We start from the raw sequence: 20,062 nt of genomic DNA, 5'->3' as shown, positions 1-20,062 counted from the left end.
AGAATTTGCCTGAAAGTTTCATACACGGTAGTTATGCCCCGAGGTCCAACTATTTTGGGTGGAAGTGATCAGAATAATAACTGCTGTGGTGGGTGGTAATATTGTTTTTGTTGCTTGAATGCCTCAGTAAAGGAAGTTTGCCTCATGCAGAATGAAAAACTGATATCCTCCTTGTTTTGAATTGTTCCAGATGCATTGCTCAACTGCGGAAGGTATCGCATCTCCCTCCTCTCCCCTCCTCCTCTCAACTGAAAATTTGGTGTGCTAAAATATGTGGCATCTTGATGATGGAGAAACAGTCCCATGATGTTAGAAGACTAGGAAAGAGACCAAAGAGAGAGATTTAGAAATATGGATTCCAGTCCTACCCTCTGCACAGGGCAAAAATTCACCAAGCACCAAGCCAGAGTCTCTGTCCAGAATTTCTGAATATTAGTGAACATGATTTAATTTTATATTTACATACATCATCATTGTAGTCATAATGGAAATGATCTTCTTTAAGGATTTCTTTTGTAAAAATGTAGTTTTTTCCTTCAAACCCGTGCAATTCCTGTGTACTCCTCCTGTGTTGCAGCTGTGGTTCTATAATTGTATTAATAAAGAAGTGTTAAAAAAAATAATTTGTCTGAAAGTTTAACCCAGGGGTGAGCAAAATGCAGCCTGGGGGCTGGATGCAGCCCACCAGGCCATTCTATCCGGCCTGCAGGGCCCCTAAAAAATTTAGAAAATTAATATTTATCTGCCCTGGACTGCCTGTTATGTGGCCCTTGATGGCCTGCCAAAACTCAGTAAGTGGCCCTCTGCCCAAAACAATTGCCCGCCCCTGATTTAACCCATCTCTACTAATTACGCTGCAAGATCTGCAATGCAACATGCAAGCAAAACTGCTCCATTTTTCTTGTCTGGTATCTCAAAGCGGACAATCATTGATACAAGACCCTTTTATTGAACATCAGCTTGAAAATGGCCACATCCATAGTCAAAATGAAGTTAAGCATCGTTAAATTCTGCAGAATTTCCATTTAAAGGAGTATAGTGGCAGTTTTATTAATCTAATTTCACAAGGTCCTGATCAATGATCAGCCTCCCAAGGCAATACTGTAGTAGTAATGATGAGTAATATCATTCATAATAAAAGGAACCTAAGAATTGCTGTACTACAGGGCAGTTCAACCAGCAGCCTGAGGGTGGGGACCACGGGAAGCCAGCATGTAATCCACCGGCTCTTGCAGCTGTCTCTCCCACAACCATGTGGCAGGGGTGGGCCCGGGGGGACACACATCACCAGCACTGCCTGCGTACCAGGAGAGTAGAGGGCCACGTGCCACCTGCCACGTATGCAGCCATGCAGCGGGGAGCTGTGCAGCGCCAGTGCTGCCTGCATGGGGTGTGGGATCTCAGGGGGCATGTGCCTTTGGCACTGCCCACACAGCAGGTGACCAGTGTGGTGTGCAGCGTTGGGGTTACTTCTAGGGGGAGGGGGGAAGAATTTACTCATTTTTTAAAAATCCAACCTCATACCTTTATTTGCTTGTCCTCGTGAGTGAGTCTGCAAGCAATAAAGGAGCACTCTGTGCATGTCAGCTTGTGCAGTCCTTGTATCTGCTCCTGAAACGTGCACTACCTTTCCAAAAGGTCAAGGAACTCTTCTAGGACAAACAAACTCTGGGGGACCGATGGCGTGTATATAAAGAGGAAGGCTGAGAGCAACCTGCTCTTTTCCAGTCCCGAAGAGAAGTAGCAAGAAGAAAGACAGCAGAAGAGGTGAGAAATCAATGTTTAAGTTATAAAGACAGCTTTCTTTTCATGTAGTATTTTGTTTTCTTTATAGAAAGAAACTTTAAACGTTCTTTATTTCATTTACACTAGAAAAAAAGTCTAGTGTAAATGTAGGGGCTGATTATACACGTGTTATTCAGGCAAAATTCCTTGATGAAATTAGTAGAAAGTTTTGATTAAAGACTGATGGATCAAGCCAATAATATGCACAGACACTTATGTTGTGTTATAGGAGGCAAGTCCTTGTTCATTCATGTACTTTTGTAGTCTAGAATTTGGAGAACTTTTAGCCTTATGCCCAATGTTTTTTTTTTTCTTTTGGTTTTGGATTAATCGTAGAAAAAATACAGATACAGAGAATATTGGGCTTGATCCTTAGGTTGTGTAAGCCAGCACTGCCTCACTGGAAACAACTGAGCTCCATCACTTTACAACAGCCAAGGATCTGGACCGGTGTTTTAGATACACTGGAATTTACTCACCTACAGCACCAAGAACTACATCATTTCCCAGGATACAGAAGAACCCAGGTAGATATGGGATGTTCATCTATCCTAGAAATCCAGTGAAGTCAATAAAATTTCCCTTGTGATAAATTTGGATCAGTGTATCTGTAGGAAACATTAAAAAAAGAAAAAAGAAAGCAGTGAGCAGTAAACTTGCTGTACATTATTTAATGAACATTTAAGGTCTGCAATTGTATTTATGCCTAAGTGGAATACTATACCGAGTTATAAATTAACTGTGTGAAGACAGGAGAATGGCCTTGTCTAACATTTTCAAACAGCTCAACTGACTTAAGAACCCAAATCCCATTATCAAAAAGATTAACTCATTTAGGGAATGAGTCGTTAGTCCTGTGCGTGTTCTAGTGTATCCCTAGTCGTCATCATGGCTGTTTCCATGAATACTTCTGCTCAATATGCAGCAGTGGTAAGAAAAAGCAAACAAAATGTTAGAAGGTATAAGAAATGAGATGGAAAAATAATATTGGAAATAATAATATTGCTATGCAAATAAACAGATTAAAATCCCTTACCCAAAATACCACCTTGACTCCTTGCCACCATTTCTCAACAAGGCTGTTACAGAAATAACGTTGTTTTGGAAACGAGCAAAGAAAATTATTAGAAAAAAGTTCCATATGAAAAATATCAAAAAGATCTGACCGACTTCAGGGAGGAGATAAATACGAGTTATACGAAACGCTGACAGTTACAGAGAAAGTAGATCTGGCTCTCCATTTATCTTTCTGCAGAATACAGGGCAAGGGGATATTTAATTAAATAGCAAAGAAATTTAAAACTGATCAAATAACTGTGTTTTCATACAGCGCACAAATAGCCTGGAGAAGCCATTGCCACAAGAGATCTTTGATGGGAAGCTCTTAGCAAGACTTAAAAAAATAATAATAATTGGACAGTGAAATTGTTAACGGTGGCCTCTACAGTTACATTAGATAGAGTTTAAAAACAGAAAAGATAAGAACTCATATGATTTAGGGTACAACGTACTAACTCTTACATACTAGTTTTAGATCTCAAAATCAGTCTCAGATCGGGGGTTAGGAAGAAACTTTCTTTATGGGGTGGTTACACTATAATTACCCACTTGGTGTTTCTTCCGCTTTTTTCTGAAACGACTCATACCGGCCACTGCCCAAAACAGAAAACCGGACGAGACGGGCCTTTAGTCCGATGGAGCGAGATGACCTCTGCGTTCTTCTGAATCTCAAGCTGTGTTAAGATGCTGTGTTTGCGGTGCCAAGTATCAGTCATTTGTCCCTCTTTGCTCAGAAATAACGGTTATTAAAAATATTGAGATCTAGGGGAAGAGAAAGCAGACAAACATTTGTACTAATATTTGACTGTTCATCTTGGTTTAACGTATTTTAGTTTTACCTCTTTAAAAATACAACAAACAGACCTGCCTTTTAGTAGGATGGCCTTTCCTAGTCATAAGCAAACCAGATCAAACGTATTTTGTTCCCTGACAGGGCAAGTGCTAAGACGTGAAGATGTTGAAGTTTGCTGCAGCCCTATTTCTCGCTATCTTAGCAACGTCTACATGCAAAGAGTTTAGCTGCCTGGAAGGGGATACTCACAAAGAGAAGCCGAGCCCGGAGCCGGACATGCACGAATGCACTCTGTACTCAAAGTGTAAGAGCGGTTCAGTCTTTGGCAGAGACTTTTCAACATGGTTTAAAAATTGACCTTTGCATCTATTAACAAACTGTCCCTCTCATACCTTAAATGAATTTAATTTGGCATGATATTACCAGGCATTGTGTTTGTAAAGTAGCTTTCATTAGCTTTTCACTACAACCAGTGCTTAAGAGCTTTGAGACCTGGTACGAAACTCCCATTGCTTTCAGTTATTCAAATTTTTATGTTCCAGATTTCATCCCTCACGTGTTTGCATTTAGTTAAGTAAAATTAAACCAGGAATCACCGTGAGCCAGTGTGATTAAATATGAGAAAATTTAAATAGCAGCATACATCTCTTGATTGCAGTGTGCAAATGAAAAAAACCATCGACCTGATTAAATATCTGGCCTGATTAAACACTAGCAGCCACCAGAAAAAAACAGTCTGAAAAGGCTGATTAAAGTAATATTCATTGCACTTCATCTTTTGTTTCTTGTTGTGTATTTAGTAACTTCTGAATTAAAAGGCTAGAGTTCAGACTTTCACTCTTCCAGGACATCACATCTGCTTAAACACCACTTAGCTTCTTGGCAGTGAATGAATACATCCTCACAAAGCAATACTGATACCAATTCAGTCCTACTTAGGCAGCTCTCACATTAGCGTTTCCAAGATCGGAAATGTAAGCGTTGTAAAAGGTCTTCCTGTGCAAGGTCTGAGTCCTACTTGTTACCAAGGGACTGCTTGGGATCACTTGCCAAAAGATGAATACTTTACATGTTGCGTCCTTCACATACAGCGTCAAAGCAAACCCTAATGGCCGGGGCTTTGCTCTGTCTCCAACAGCTTCCTGTTGCGATGCAGATTTCACGGCGCAATTGGACCATTCGCCAGTCATCAAAGTAAACAACAGCTACTGGAACAGATGTGGGAATCTCAGCAAATCGTAAGTTCGATAGGACGGTGTCCCTGTCCCCCGCGGCGGACCATCAGCTGCCGGCACGACTTTCCCCCTGGAATTTCTCCTGGGAACTCCTGGGGTTTGCCTGAAGGTGCCACCAGCTCGGGAAGAGGACCAGATGCTGCCATCTGATCAGCTCCTCCCTCCTTCCTCTCCCCAAAATCTTCAAATCCTAAAGCACAAGCTGTTTGTGCAGAGGAGCTTCTGCTACTTTGTGGAAAAGGAAATGATGCCATTTAAGGCCTGTTCTTGATTATGGGGCCAGATCTGTCTGCTGTGCACCGATCTGGCAATGAAAACCGGTCATAAACCTGACTTAACTGGCTGGTTAAAAAGGTTTACAACCACTTTGCGTTGCTGTAGTTGTGGAAAGCAGCCAGAGCATACCAGTGAATCTGGTCCACAGTTTGTATAGACAGGGCCTCTCCCCTTGTTTAAAAAGCAGATAAATTAGATTATCAAGTCTTGCAAACAAATTACACAAGGGAGGCCAGAAATGAAACTTCGGAGTAATTACGAGGAAAAAAAATCTTGTCGTCTCGTGGGTTCTGTAATCATAACGTCTTCCATAATTAAGGCTTTTGGTATGTTGCTAGATTTCCGAGCTGTGAAATATGGCAAGCTATAGAAAAAAAAGAACAGAAGTACAAAACAATTAAGCAAAAACATATGTGCAAAAGTAACTGCGGTTGCCTGCCACCCCCAAGAGAGCTGCTCCATACAGTATGTGTTTTTTTGAGTAACTTCAACTGGTCTATGGGAAAATCTAAATATTAATGAGCTACATCCCACTGAAACAGCCTGGATATTGGACTATAGCCTGGATGTGAAGAAGTGGGCTTATTTGTTGTTTTTCTCACTTGACACAGCTGTGAAGATTATACAAAGAAAATTGAGTGCTTTTACCGGTGTTCCCCATATGCTGCCCACTGGATCAATCCGAACTACACCGCTGCTATCGAGTTTGTTCCCTTGTGCCAAAACTTCTGTGACGACTGGTAGGTTCAATTTTGCTCATCTCTGTATTTAAATTTGACATGCGTGCTTCAGTCCTGTGCAAGAAAGCTGCAAATGTGCAAAGCGTGACTTTTCCAAAAATGCAGCAGCAGCACTTGGTAGCAGTTCTCCCCACCTGCTCTTTCTTTCTGCCAGCTTGGGTTCTGTTAATCTTACTGTTTTCCCCATTTATGTTATTGTCTTCAAAATAATATACTGGTCATAGGCAGTAGTAAGTAACATCCCAAGTATATATTCTATAAGGGTTCAATGATTAAGGAAATAAGGATTATGGCCCTCCCTCACCTGGCTGCAGCCGAGCCCTGGATCTGCACTGCCAACTTGCACTGCTGCTCAATGACCAACCCACACCACTGCCTGCTCCGGACCCATGCCACTGGCCCTGGCCCCACTGCACCTGCATGGATCTGACCTGGGAGGAGCCCCGAAGTCCAGATCCAGCCCAGGGCCCAGGGTGAATTTGACACTCTCGGATTATGTGATTAGCATAATCACACATACGGGCTAAATATGAGCTCATAAGATTGATTACATTCTTTTATCTGTCATGGTAAAATATACTAGGGACCTGCTGGGACACTAGGGAATCGCTGGCACACATCGCCTGTAGTTAAAGGTCAGATAAAAGCAGGAACTAAACTTTACTTTCTGCGTTTTAAGGTATGCAATAGGACAGTCTTAACACTAGCATTTCACAGACAGAAGTCTAACCAAGTGTGGGTGACTATGGCCCCAGCACTGGGCATCAACTTAGAGGGGGCTCAGGAGCAGCTGTTGTTGCCCCCTGCCATTGCCCCTGCCCCTGCCCCTGCCCAGGACTCAGACCTTACACGTCACACCCCTGCTCACAAGGTAATCAGGGCTACAAATATTACATCCCACTGAGATTTCTAATTTTCCAGCAATCCACATCTACCATTTATTTGTAGGTCTAACAGGTTGGTACCATTAGGTCTTAAATCATGACATCCTGGCACATAGAAAAGCAATCAGAAAACATATGCAAGGGCTTGAAAAAGGTATTACCTCTATTTTGTTTTTTAAGTTTGTGCTTGGCAACTGAAGTAATTTGGTTTTACTGCCTTTACTGATACGTAGTAGAAATAGTAAGATATGCAGAGCGCTCTGTTAGGTTTAGTCACTTTATATGCTATTATATTGTTGGAATATAGGTTCTTCAGTCTTTGGAAAATTGCAACCAACTACTATAACACTTTTAAACACGTTACCAAACAAGCTTGCACTAAAATGTGGCATGTACAAAACACATCGTAGTGCCCAGACAGGTTCTGCTCTTTTCTGTCCTGTTCTTTACAGGTTCTCAAACTGCCTTCATCCCTGCAGTTCATTTTCCTCTCTCATCCTCTCCCAAGGGGAAGTTTTGTTTGCAGTGCCATATTTTGCTAGGGCTAGCTACTGAATATTTCTGCACTGTTGTGTCTGTGCTAGAGACAGCAAATCGAAGAAGCACAGCTTGCACTTGGAGTCAAAGGTGCTAAAGTATAGTATTTCTTAGCTCCTCTGAGAGTTTGTTGCATAGAGGAGATAGAAAATGTTACGGCAGAAAATTGCACTGGGCTAAGAAGCAGAGCCGTCAAAGGAAAGACCGTTTGGGGCAAGAAGTTTACATATTATAATAGATTGTGCGCTCCTCAGGGCAGGAACTGTCCCCGTTGAACGCATGGAAAGCTTGTTAAAAATAGTGGGCCCTACCGCCAACAAATAATATCATGATCTCCGGCTTCATTTGGGATTACAAGCATCTTGCACGGGACAAAACGTACCAGCGATGCAGGGCTGCGTAGGAACACGGTTGTGTCTTCTATCCCGATGCTATTGCCATTCCCTAGCCCAGGGATAGCTAACCTGCCGCACAGGTGCCACAAGCGGGCCGGGCAGCACAGCAGGAGAGAGGGCAGGAAGCAGAAAGCAAAGCCGGGAGGGAGCACAAGGAAAGAAGCAGAAAGCAAAGCAGCAGATCAGGCAGGGAGCACAGGACAAGGAGCAGGGGATGGACGGAGATCGGAGTGGCACTCGGGGAGGGTGCGGGGCTAATTTGTGGCACATCTGCCGAAAAGGTTTGTCCCCCCTGCCTTGGAGACCAGAGAGGAAAGAGGCACGTGGATGGGACTGCTGCTCTTCCTGGCAATCCGGGATAGCGCTCCCAATTCTCCTCCTATGTATTGTATTCATTATAATCCTCTAGTGTGCTCGAGTGCCGCTCGGGATGTGACCTACTTTCTTGACATTCCACAAATGTGTCTGCTGCAAACTGCACGTCTTTGTGGGCAGACATGTGCAGAGGGCTCTGGAAGAGCAGTGATTTCATGTCAAAGACATTCATCCGCTTAGCCTGGGGCTTTCCCTTTTCTTCCTATTATTTTATGATCCTCCGCTTCCACCAGTCCGAAATCTGTTATCTTGAAGTCCATGTGGACTGTAAAGAGCCCTATGAGCCGCCTCCTTTCCTACCCACCTGCAAAAAGGGCCCCTGTCAAGGGAAAGTGTTGGGTCTGAAACAATAACTCTGGGTATTAAATTAGTTTCAAAATTTAAAAAAAACAACAACCCCAGGTTGTAAAAAGTGGATCAGTCTTCCAGTGCATGGTGGCTAGTATAAAGGTGAGTCTCTTGAGTACTTACATTCATGCTTTTCACTGGTGCTTTTTAAAGCCTGGAGGAGCCATTTGGGAGGTTCTTGACAGCAGAAATACCATCAGAATTTATGATTGTGCTCAGTTTTGTCCTTGACTCCTTGAGGCTAAAAAAGAGCCTATGAAAACCAGACCGTCTTGTTAATACGTGTGCGTAGCACTCACCATGGGAGGGTAGGAAGGGCTCATCCTGATTTCAGGAAGCCTCGTGCTAGTGCAACATAGATCAAATGAAAGTATAAATATTTCAATATTCTTGTTGAATTCGGGTGCCTTTGAAACCCAGATGCACAGCATCACGTTCCTAAGTCCCTGTATGGAAAGGGGGTGGATATAAGTACTTTTGGTTACACATTTTCTTGAATTGAGCCTAATTGCTTAAGCTCTGGTGTTTAGACCTATCCTAAGAGCCAGCCACGAGACCAAAGCCCGGCCTGATAGTGGTATGCTAAGGACAGATCCCCCATGTTCGCCACTCTGAGATCTGTACTCGTAGCAGGCCCACAAAGTCCAGCAGCAGACCATCCCATTCTCCTTCCCAAGACTGTTCAGTCCACAACTGGTTTAATCTCCGTCTATATTGTTGTCACGCCAATAAATGTCAGGGATAAAAACACGTGACTCCATGACTTGTATAGCCTGCGATCAGCAAAACAGCCCTGGACTTTGCACAACATGTTCCTGAACGCTGTTTGAAATTCGTCGGCAGTTACCCTTGAAAAAGCTGAACTCAGACAATGTAAAGTTTAACATCTCAGTGTGTCACAGGTGATTCCACATCCAGTCCCAGAAGTGCACGCCAGCGCTGGCATGCTATAAAACACAGCTGCTGAAAACTGACTGAATGCAAAACCCTCAGACAGAAATATTTGCAATTTCTTTGCACACTTTGTATATAACTGAAAAATGGCCTTGAACGCCACTACAATTGGAAAGACTAATGTCCAAGTCAGGGTGTGCAGACAGCGGTGGTGTTATCTGTATACCAGCACCTATAAATTGTGGCCATGTCTGCTGGCTGCTGTTCCTACCCTAAAGGACTTACAGTCATTGGCCAAGATCCTGCAAAATGCACGTGCTTCTCTTTATGCAAGTACAGCAGTGCTATCGCAGTTGCATTGCGAGTCTCCTATTTCTTGTGTCTTCTAAAGCCTCAGATGATGTATTTATGTGGATATGTAAAAAGTTCTGTTTTAATTTAAAAAAAGAAGCAAGTTCCTTTAAAATTTGACCAACAGAAAATAAAAAAAAAGACAAATAAAACGAACCTTAAATGTACTCTTTTAAATATCCTGCTATTTTTGAGGCAATCTTATGATTTTGGGAGAGCTGGCTCATGATTTTGGAACTCCTGGAGTGGCTGATATGAGGTTGCACTGACACGCTTCTCTTTCAGTTATCATTTAAAAAGTTCCTACCAAACTAACTCCTTGGGGTCTTTGAACATTTCTCCTTTGTATTCAATCTCAGCTCCCAAGGTCACAATGGACACATCTACACATTGCCCTACAATGCCCATAGGGTGCGTTACAGCGACGCAGCAATCACGCAGGTCTACACATTATTGCCAGCTGCGCTTGCATAGTGGCGCGCTCCCTGGATATAGCGCACCGCTGCAGCGACGCAGCTGGGAAATGTAATTGTGCACTGCCTGCACGGCACGGTAACAGCCCGTATCGCACTGTGCTTTAGTATTTCCAAAAGGAAGTACTAAAGCATGGCGCTGTAGCAACGTCACCATGCAGCAATGTGTAAATGCACCCAATATGACCTTATTTAGTTGCTTATTGGCTGACTGTTTTCTATCTTTCAATGTACATGCCTCTCACCAACCCTTTACTTGGCCATTTTAGCTCCTTTTTTACCCTTCTTTCTCCATGACTCCCTCTGTCGGTAGGTTTCCCTGGGGGCGCCTGTCCCGTATTGCTCATCTTTGAGATCGCTGGATAAAACAGGGTCTATAAGCCAAGAGTGTTATCCGTGCGACCCACAGATCCTGCCCTGTGTTGCATCACTATAATTTAGTGGTAGCACTGAATTACAGCAAGGAAAATAACTCTTCTTTTCCCTGCTAATATCCATGCAGGTATGAAGCCTGCAAAGAGGACCTGACCTGTGTCCGCAACTGGTTGACAGACTGGGAATGGGATGACAATGGAGTGAACCACTGTAAGAGTGACTGTAGCCCATACAGCGAGGTAAGCAAGCACAAGAGATTCATACAGAACAGTGCTAAGACACGACCGGTATATGTTAGTGTGTTTGTCCTTACTCCTTCATTCAAGTCTGTGGGCCTAAAATGCAATGTATAAATTAATTTGCTTTCAAAAACACTAGGCTTTGACAATACCAAATTCTTTTTTTTTATTCCTAACACTTCCTACCACTGTTGGAGCAGGATTGGAAGCTCTAATGCAGACAAAATTCAGGTGCATCTGGTGTTTCAACCATCATGATGCTTAGAGACAGAAGCGCAGAAAATTACTATTCATTCAGACAAGGATCTTTGGGTGAATATGATATCTTTTATGAGACCAACTTAAATATCTTGCATAGCTGTGAAGCATATTTGGAGTTGTAGGAGTCACAGGATCGTGGATGTTTAGTCCTCTGGGAACGAAGGTGTGTTTCTTGCATAGGCTTAGAGAGTACGCCGCTGTTGAGTTTGGCTTCTTTCTTTTTCACGTTGTACAGTTTCCATTTCAAACGGCTGAATTCGATATCCTCCATGTTACAGGGGTGTAGGTCGCAGCCGTGTTGGTCTAAGGACTCAGGCAGACAAGGGTCTTTGGGTGAATCTGATATCATTTATTAGACCACTATTCATTCAGAGTATATAGCAAATGGAAATGTTGGGTAACATTTTCAAAAGGACCTGCAGGACTCAGACCCCGAAGTGCCTCTGTCTCCTTTGAAAATAGGAGATGGGTTCCCAAATCATTCGAGCACTTTTAACATTTTCCCCATTAGGTTTATACTGCATTTCTACCTTGTTCCCATTTTGTACCAGTATTTTTGCCCAAGAAAAAAGGGCAGTTTGTTCTGCAAAATCTTGTGGGAGTCCTTAAAACGCTCCTGATTATCTTCCTCAGACCCATCGAGTCCTTGCCCTGTGGACCCCGTTCTGTCGGTCAATGCAAGAACAAAGGGACAGAGATGCCTTCGTTTTTCGGGGCTTCACCTTAGTCAGCCTGTCCTGAAAGTGAAATCAGAACTGGAGCCCATCCGGTCCTGAGGAAGGTTTTATGGCCAGGGTGCCTAATCGTGAGAGCACAAGTGTAGAAACACGGGGCTGAAAAGAATCCTAGGAACAAAAATTGCCCGGAGCCTGATCCAAGCTACTTTAAAGGGTCGGTGGGAGTCGTTCCAATGACTGTAAAGGACTTACGATCCAGGAAAAAGGGTATAGTGCGGTGCTAGGCTTGGACTTTTGCTAAGGAAGTATGTTCAGTGATCCTGGGAGAACTGCTCACACACAAGAAGAGGTAGGCAGAACGGCAAGCTCATCTGTTAGGAGGGGTAACAGACTTCACAGGTTTGACTCTGCACCAAGCGCGGGTCCCTGCTGCCGGCTCTTGGCAGTCCCCGGCCAGGTCGTGCAGGATAAATGTCTGTGATACAAAAGCAGCACCACAAATAACGCTTAATTGCTGGGTCAGCAAGAAAAGCCAAAACGAGAGGAGGCCATGCAGACTGGGGCCTTATTTTCACATAGCTTCAGCCCTGAGATCGGGGCCTCTGGAAACAGGCTCTGGTCCCTGCCCATGCTGTCCTTGCTCTGAAAATCAAAGGTTTCAGCCTGGAACCTTTCATCAGGTTTTAATTCATTTGCAGTTATTTTTTTTTAAAGAAAACGCATCTGTCAGCAAAGGAAAAGCATCCAGCAAATCTACAACATCTTATCACTTCAAACCAGGCACAGCAGTTCCTAAAGGAGAACAGAGCCACACCTCTTCTTGGCCATATTTTTTACCCAACACTATGCATAAAAATGAGGTTTTTCCAAAGCAAGTATCTGCCACTACACATTACTTTCCAGAGCAGCAATCATTCCCTTTGCACTTGATCCTTACAAGAGCGCTCCTAAAAATGCAGACGTGCTGTTCGCAGCCTGTGCTACCGATGGGGCAGCAACCTTAGCGGACATAACAGCACTAGTTCAATATGAGAAAAGAGGCAAGCTTGGCATAATCTAAATAACTGATGAATGAACTGTAAAAGGATTGCAGACTCTGGTTCAGTTTCTGAACTATTGAGTCGCACTGCCTGTTCAAATTGGTTTGGAAATGTGAAGGGAAGTGAGGTGTTTAACTGTGCTGCAAACGACACAGGGAGAGAGTTGCTGTCTGTCCGTAACGGGGTCTAAAACAGACTCAGGAAGTGACAGGGATTTGGGTGGGTAACTGGGGCACTGGGTTTCTAACTCGGTGTTTGGGATGAAGTTAGAGGATTAGTATTTTATCCAAACACCCTCTTGACAGTGACTTTCGATGTCTAGTTCTGTTCTGCCCTCTGCTACTCTCTTCCCACTCTTTAATTGCCTTAGCCCGTGCTGTGTGCATAAGTTACTTAACATCTTCCACAATGACTTGTTCTTCATCTCAGTTCTAACGATAATACACGCCGTGGCTCGGAAGGGGGGTCCACAGACCTTTTGGTCAAGGAACAAAACGGATGCTATAACAAACGGGACAATTTGAATGTGCATGCGGGCTATGCAAAAGTGTATCGGCAAGAGAGGCACCAGAGAGGAGAAAACGTGGTTAGAGAGATATTTTGTTCAACGATAAAAGGGCATGGCCTGCCACCTTCTGTGGTCATCTTGGTCTGTATAAAGTAGATGAATAATGCTCCTCGAACCGTATGGTTGCTCTCAATTTCTACAGGCGGAAATGATGACACGAGGTACAAAACCCATTATGTTTTAAAACCTTCTGCCAACTAGAAATATCGCCTCTTTTCTCTTTCTGCTGTAGCAGGCGGCAACACAGTAACATAGCAATGATCTAAGCTATTGGTATTCTGCCTGTTTATGCTGCGATAGCCAAAACACCTCACAGCACTGTCTAAACAGTTTAAAAAATATGCTTCCCATGTTAAAACGAAACAGTCCAAAAGTGAGACTTCAGCTCGCTTGGCCCTAGCTGATGGAAGGAAACTTGCTAACATCCAAAAGCACAGAGCGTTCTCCAACGTTCGTGCATCGCAGACAGATGCTTTGTTTCTTCCAATGCCCTTATCCCATACGGTGGAGCGATCAGCAGCCTTGCAGTTGACACATGCGAACGGCTGGAAGGCGCATTTGGAGCTCGTGTTGGATATCAAGAATGTATCGTGGATCCCGGCCAGCTTTAGTCTTATACATGCTGTCTGAAAATGTATGAGCCTCGTTCTACCGTTCTTCTTCCTGCGAAACTGCTTGGTCCGAAGAGCAGAGCTCAGCCTAGCAAGAGGAACAACTGAAAGCCTCCGTGGTCTGTAAGGACGAACGTGCAGAGTGGACCGTGGGCAGCGTTTGGTTTGGGTTTGTTGTCCTGCAGCACTGTAATTACTCAGCGGTTGGAGCGCAGAGCTAGCAGCGCGATGAGAAGGAAGTGCCGTGTATCAGACGAACTTAGCCAAGATAAGCTTTATGAGCGAGTGTTTTTTGGAGCCTGTGGAGTGTAACCCTGTCCTTCCCAGAAGGAAATAAGCATGAGCGTACAGATGTTACTCGTGAAATGACCCGCCGGAAGCAAGGGAAGACAGCTGGAAGCTGAAGGAATAAGCCTTGTGGCATTGCAAAGGACAGGCATAGGGAGGAAGGTAAATCCAGACGGCTACATTTTGAGCGTGCAAGGGGAGAGAGAAGGATAACGAGGCCTTTCCACTCGAGGGTTGCCTACATCTTCTCGGGCCTGCAGGAGAGGACGCAGGCAGCAGTGCAGGAGGTGAAGCGGCATCCGCCTGCCTCGGCGCTTCACTGGTACGAACTGCAGCAGAGATGGAGCCAGGCCCCTGCAGATCAGTTGTAGCTTGAAAAGCAAGAGCCCAGAGGGCCTATAGGGTTATTTATGGGATGGACTCCACATTATTCATAGCTGACAGAGCTTTAGATCAGAAGAGGCAATTATGATCTCATTCACAGCAAAGGTTACAGTCTACTCCAAGTGTCCCCTGTGGGGAAAGAAGAGACATCCTTCACGAGAAAAAGAACCTATTCTGGGAAAAGCGGGGAGAGACAAACTCATGGAGGTCCCCATCCTCACCTCCCCATCACTGAGCCTGAAGGTTTGAAACATGGCACTTACAACATCGCTCACCGTTCGCAGCATCTGACAAAGCAGGCTGTCTCTTAGGAAGCGTATCCCTCTGTGACCCAGATAAATTCTTGCCACCCTGCCCTATCTTCTGCCTAACAGCTTTCATGCAAGGATCTCCAAGCCGCAGAGACATGAGTGACTTGCTGAGCTCCAGGGTGAATCAACCAGGGTCAGACTTACTTTATTAGACTGACGCATCAGGGGCAGTAACAATAATCCAGTGAAGAAGGTGCACCCTCCATAATTTTCAGAACTACTGGAAAAAGTGGCATTAAATTCACTACATTGATAGGGAGTGATGCAATGGGCAGGGGTCTTCACTGCCCTCGCTGTACACATACACCTTCTAGTAGCAATCAATAGCAGGGAACAGGGGATGTTAAGAGTAGACTATGCAACAGTTTGTTAGTATTCCTATATTACACTGTCCCTAAGTAACAATAATAAGCATCCGATAGCATTTGATGAAGTAGGTTGTTGCCAATGAAAGCTTGTGCCTCTGAACCAGTTAGTCTCTAAGTTGCCACCCAACCCTATCTTCTGCCTGAGCTCAGACCAACATGGCTAACCACCTCTGTAATAATACTTTAGGTACCTAAAACCACTTCTATCAGAGATGTTGGAGAGTTTTATGAAGATCCACTAAACCTCCCGACATGCCTGTGACATACATGTTAGTCCTACAGTTGTAACGGAAGATAAGGAGAAGTTAGGTGATTTAATCAAGGTTATAGAGTAAGTCAGTGATGCAGTAGTTCAGCTACTCTGTTTTAATCGCTGTGCAACACTACATCTGCTTTCTCTTGAGGTTGCATTATTTGCCAGCATGCTCATGCTTATCACCCTTACTTTGCCGTGTCTAAGTCTCTCTCATTTAAACAGAAAATATTAAATCCCAAGAGCAAATATGTGGGTACAGAGTACAAACAAATATGAAGTTCATGGTTTATTCCTGGATTTGCCAAAGTACATAACCTGCCTTCTCTGCTGCTACAAATGGTACCTATTCTTAGCTTTTCCAACACAAAAGATAACAAAGTTTGTTTAAATATGGACTAGAAGAGCAAAAGTTTTCCATGGCATAAATGCAACATCCCTGGATGATCATATAGCGCGTGTGACTGATGGTTCTTGCAAAGATGTCACTGCTAAATAAGATACAGGACAAATTCAATTAAAGCTGGTGCAGGAAACTATAATTAATATTTCCTTGAACTAAATGGACCCCTTGGGCTGGAGAGGGAGACTCGCTGGGCATGTCTACATGGGTAGTTACGTGTGCCTAAACTTAATACGCCTTTAAGGCGTATTAAGGCGATTTAGGCTTACATCTACACATAGACGCGATAATGTGCATTAAGGCACACTAAATTTAGGCTGGCATTGTGTAGCCATGCTAATGCGCATTAACGCAGTTGTGTGTCCATTGACTCATACCATGTTAATGTGCCTTAAGTGTCTACACGTGGGCTAACTATATCAACCTAAATTTGGTACTTGCTTTAAGCAGGTATCAACTTTAGGCAGGATTGGCCTAAAATTGCCATCCTTAAGGTGCATTAAGGGTGTGTACGTGTGGACATGTGCCCTTAATGTGCCTAAAAAATGGCAATTTTAGGCTAATCCTGCTTAAAAAAGCCACAGGTAGTCAAGCCCACTTTAAGGGAGGATAAGTGGTATTGGGGCTCTCTCCCTACCCTCAGAGTTTCTACAAGTCAGAGGTAAATTTTCCGAGTTCTTCCTGTCCTCTCTTTTTATGAGGTCCTGAGCAGCCATGATGTATGGTATAGGGAGAATACCGAAATCTGAGATAGCCATGAAGTTAGAGTGTATCTGTGATGGAGACAAATAAAAGATATTGGTGTCTTGTACTCTGTCCAGTGCCTAGCACCAGTGCTTAGGCCACTGGAAAGAATATGTGTCAGGGTACATAAATAAAACATTACTGGCTTTACACTACAGCACTTCAGCACTATTGCACAGGGCTGAGCTAGCCACACACTGGTTTTTGGTCTGTGGGATCCAACATACTCATACGACTTTGGAAACAAATCTTCACTGCCTTGTCCCTTGCACGGTTGTTTGCACCAGTGCTAAGAAGGGCTAAAACACCACCAGTCTGGCAATTCCACCCGAAAAGTGACTGACTGCACATGATACAGAGCAAAAGGGACTCAGGCTGAAGGTGGTTTGACAGTTAAGTTGATTTTTTTTAACCTGCTTTGTTTATTTGACACCTAGGTGTTTGCAAATGGTACTGAGCTGTGCCAAACCTTGTGGGGGCATTCATTCAAGGTGAGCGAATCCTCCTGCCTGTGCTTGCAAATGAATGAGAAGGATGACGTGGCGATCAAGTACATATTGTCCGAAAGCTCGGAGGAGAGTTCCAGCGTCAGTAGCAGCGAGGAGCGCGCCTGCCGTAAAAAAGTGCTACGGAGCGAGCACCTAAATGGACAGGAATGGCCAGAGACAATGTGAGTGCTGGCAGATACACGTCACGAGACGTTCAAACAGTTGGGGAGGGTTTCGGGATTTCACGTCAGGCTACCCTGCCCTTAAGCGTGCGAGAGCACATGGATTACATCACAAGAAGTGACATCAGTGGCTATTGATAAATGGAAGTGAGCTTATTCAGCAGCTCAAGACTATAGATGCAAAGTGATGGCTTACTATTAGACACATGCATTAATCCAGGGCTCTCCAACTTCTTCGTGGCCAGGGTCCATGCTAGCAGGGGCCACACGGAGGGGACCCAGGTCCCAGGCCCCCTCCCCTGCACCATACACCAGGTTCCCCGTGCTGCACTGCACACACAGGGGCCCCGACTGACCATTAGCTTCCCCACCATAAGCTCCCGAAGCACTGATGGCTGTGTCATGCTGTACTGCCCCAACCCCTGCAGCGGGGCCAGGGCGAGGAAGAGGAAGCCAGAGGGAAGGGGAGCTTGGAGCCTCTGGCTGCTGCGGGGTGGGGACGACGGCATGCAGGTGGGAGCCTGGGGGTGGCCCATGGGCAGCCAGCTGGACAGTCCTGCATTAACGGGGATACGTGCAGTAGACTGTACATGTGGGCAGTTTCAGCGGACTTGCACTTTAAGTCATATCAGTAAAAAAAGAATCCCACAGCATAAATATGAAGTGTAACCTTGAGCTTTATGAATCCCCACAGTATAATTGAAATGCCATGATGGAAGAGATCTGGCTCGGATCCTCGCTCAAGATCAACAGAAGGATGACTCAGTTTGTCACAATGTTCTGCTTGCGCTTTCCAGCGCCAGTGCTATTGCCAAAGTGAAATCAAAGTCCAGACTAATACTAAAAGGATATTTCTCTGATAAAAATGGATCCACTTCTACTCTTGGTTGTGCTTGTGTGATTGCTTTGATGTCAGTAGACGGGCATCGATTTATCTTCTTTTCTACACCGCCTCCCGCAGTGGTGGCACTAGGGTAGCTGAGGGAAGGATTTAATTTCCCTTGTCCAGATTTGTGGCTGGTGGAAATCAGCATAGCTCCATTGCATGCTTTGGGTCTGTGCTGATTTACACCAAGTGAGACTCCATCTCGACCTCTGTTAACAATAAAACTTGGAAAACTTTTAAACCCCAACAAGATTACACTGAATGAGGGTGGCTGTTTGCTTTTGGGGTTTCACACAGCTTTGACAATGAAGCTAAACAGGTTGGCATCCCTTTCTCCTTCCCATCATCTACTTCCTTTCTTTAATTCTGAATCATTCCTCCCTCCACTAGATTACGTTCACGTGGCTGCTGTTTTGGACTTGTCAGGATCTGTTTAAGCAGCGAGGAAGAGAATTTGGAGGGCAGCTGAGCTCTGCCAAACCTTCCTTCTCACCAGCACTAACATCTTTCCTTTCCTGTCCATCTCAAATGTCTCCTACCTAGCACAGTACTTGATGGCTCTCTGGCCTTCCTGCTTCTTCAAGCCCTGCTCGAAATATTCCCAGGTTTCCCCTTGACAGCTGTGTGTTGAGATTGGTCAGGTAGCCAATTCTTAATCTGTTTGATGTGTACTTTACTGATATTGGATAATCAGAATACCATGTCAAATCCCTTGCAAAATATATTACTTTTGAATGTCATGCCGTGTGTTAGGCGTGTTCTTGGGACAGCCACCGCCTCCGCCTAGGAGAGCAGAGCGCAGCCGTGGGAAGGCCCTCTGGGGAAGGATCTTCCCTGGGTGTTAGGCAGGGAATCGGGAGGGGGGAGGACATGGGAGGAGGCCTCTTATACCTAAATGTAAGTTTTGGGGTGCTGTTTGGGGAATCTACTTTGTCGTTTGCTATTTGACTGTAAGCTGCCCTGAGCTTTTCTGGATAGAGCAGGATAAAAATCTCAATAACAATATACGCAGTCACCTTTATCATTCCAACTGGTAACCTTATCAAAGTACTTAGTCAATAAGATCACGTCGACTGGCGTTAAGTATCGTGTCATTTAATTATTTACTAGGTGAATCTCACGTCTCCCTTTCCTTCCTGTGTCTTGGGACCGAGGTCAGGCTAGCCAACCGGACCTGGTGGGGTCATCCTGCTTGTCCTTCTGAATGTCAGCACCTTATCAGTCTTCCTGACTTTCGTATTTCTCTGGTACTCCAAACTTTGTTAAACATTAACACCAAAGGCCAGAGATTTCCTAAGCTAGTTAAGACTCTTGAGCCTGCTGATTTTTAAAATGTTTATATGTGGGAGATGCGATTTCACGTTCTGTTACTTGTGGACTGAAAAGTACCTCATCGTCCTTGTGTCCTGCAAGTAGGTCAACCCACGTGTCTTCAAGAACTAAGATGTAGGTATGAACACTTCTGCCTTCTCTACATCATCATTAATAATTTCACAATCTGCCAATGGATCTATACCATTGCTAACATTTATTCTTTGTTTCTCATACACATCCTTATTTTAGCCGCACTAGTCATGATTTTCACTGAAGTCTTTAGCTTCCTCAATCAGTTCTTTATACTTCATAACTCTTAATGTATATTTGCAATCAGGACTCGTGGTAGAGATGATATCTTTTATTAGACCAACAAGATTTTTGCAAAAAAAATTATTTAATTGTAAGCTTTCAGGCACAAACACCCTTCTTCAGGGTTTGTGCCTGAAAGTTTGCAATTAAAATGTTTTTTTTTCACAAAAATCTTGTTGGTTTTGTGCGGGCCAGGAGCGATGCGGGGCCCTT

General features: G+C 44.3%; 1 protein-coding gene and 1 long non-coding RNA gene across 3 annotated transcripts; one reads left to right on the top strand and one right to left on the bottom strand.

Moving 5' to 3' along the window:
- Positions 1-422: 422 nt before the first annotated feature.
- LOC106740326 (uncharacterized) lies at positions 423-3,709 on the bottom strand. Its single transcript, XR_009462297.1, has 3 exons — positions 3,394-3,709; positions 1,525-2,393; positions 423-585 (listed from the first exon to the last, which is right to left on the bottom strand). It is a non-coding gene; the product is annotated as an uncharacterized LOC106740326 (long non-coding RNA).
- Positions 1,679-18,963, top strand: LOC102558258 (riboflavin-binding protein). Of its 2 annotated transcripts, none has more exons than XM_006265509.4 (7): positions 1,679-1,767; positions 3,779-3,941; positions 4,776-4,875; positions 5,760-5,888; positions 10,648-10,759; positions 17,105-17,337; positions 18,032-18,963. In XM_006265509.4, the coding sequence occupies exons 2-7, from the start codon at positions 3,800-3,802 to the stop codon at positions 18,048-18,050; spliced, it is 735 nt and encodes a 244-aa protein (XP_006265571.1). In that variant the 5' UTR covers positions 1,679-1,767; positions 3,779-3,799; the 3' UTR covers positions 18,051-18,963. The 2 variants fall into 2 exon arrangements, with proteins under 2 accessions (XP_006265571.1, XP_059583752.1); XM_059727769.1 differs by lacking the exon at positions 1,679-1,767 and adding an exon at positions 2,224-2,312.
- The last annotated feature ends 1,099 nt before the right edge of the window (positions 18,964-20,062 follow it).

The sequence above is a fragment of the Alligator mississippiensis genome, chromosome 5 (assembly GCF_030867095.1).
Source record: "Alligator mississippiensis isolate rAllMis1 chromosome 5, rAllMis1, whole genome shotgun sequence".
NCBI classification, from domain to species: domain Eukaryota; kingdom Metazoa; phylum Chordata; order Crocodylia; family Alligatoridae; genus Alligator; species Alligator mississippiensis.
This window is presented reverse-complemented; position numbering and strand designations above follow the sequence as displayed.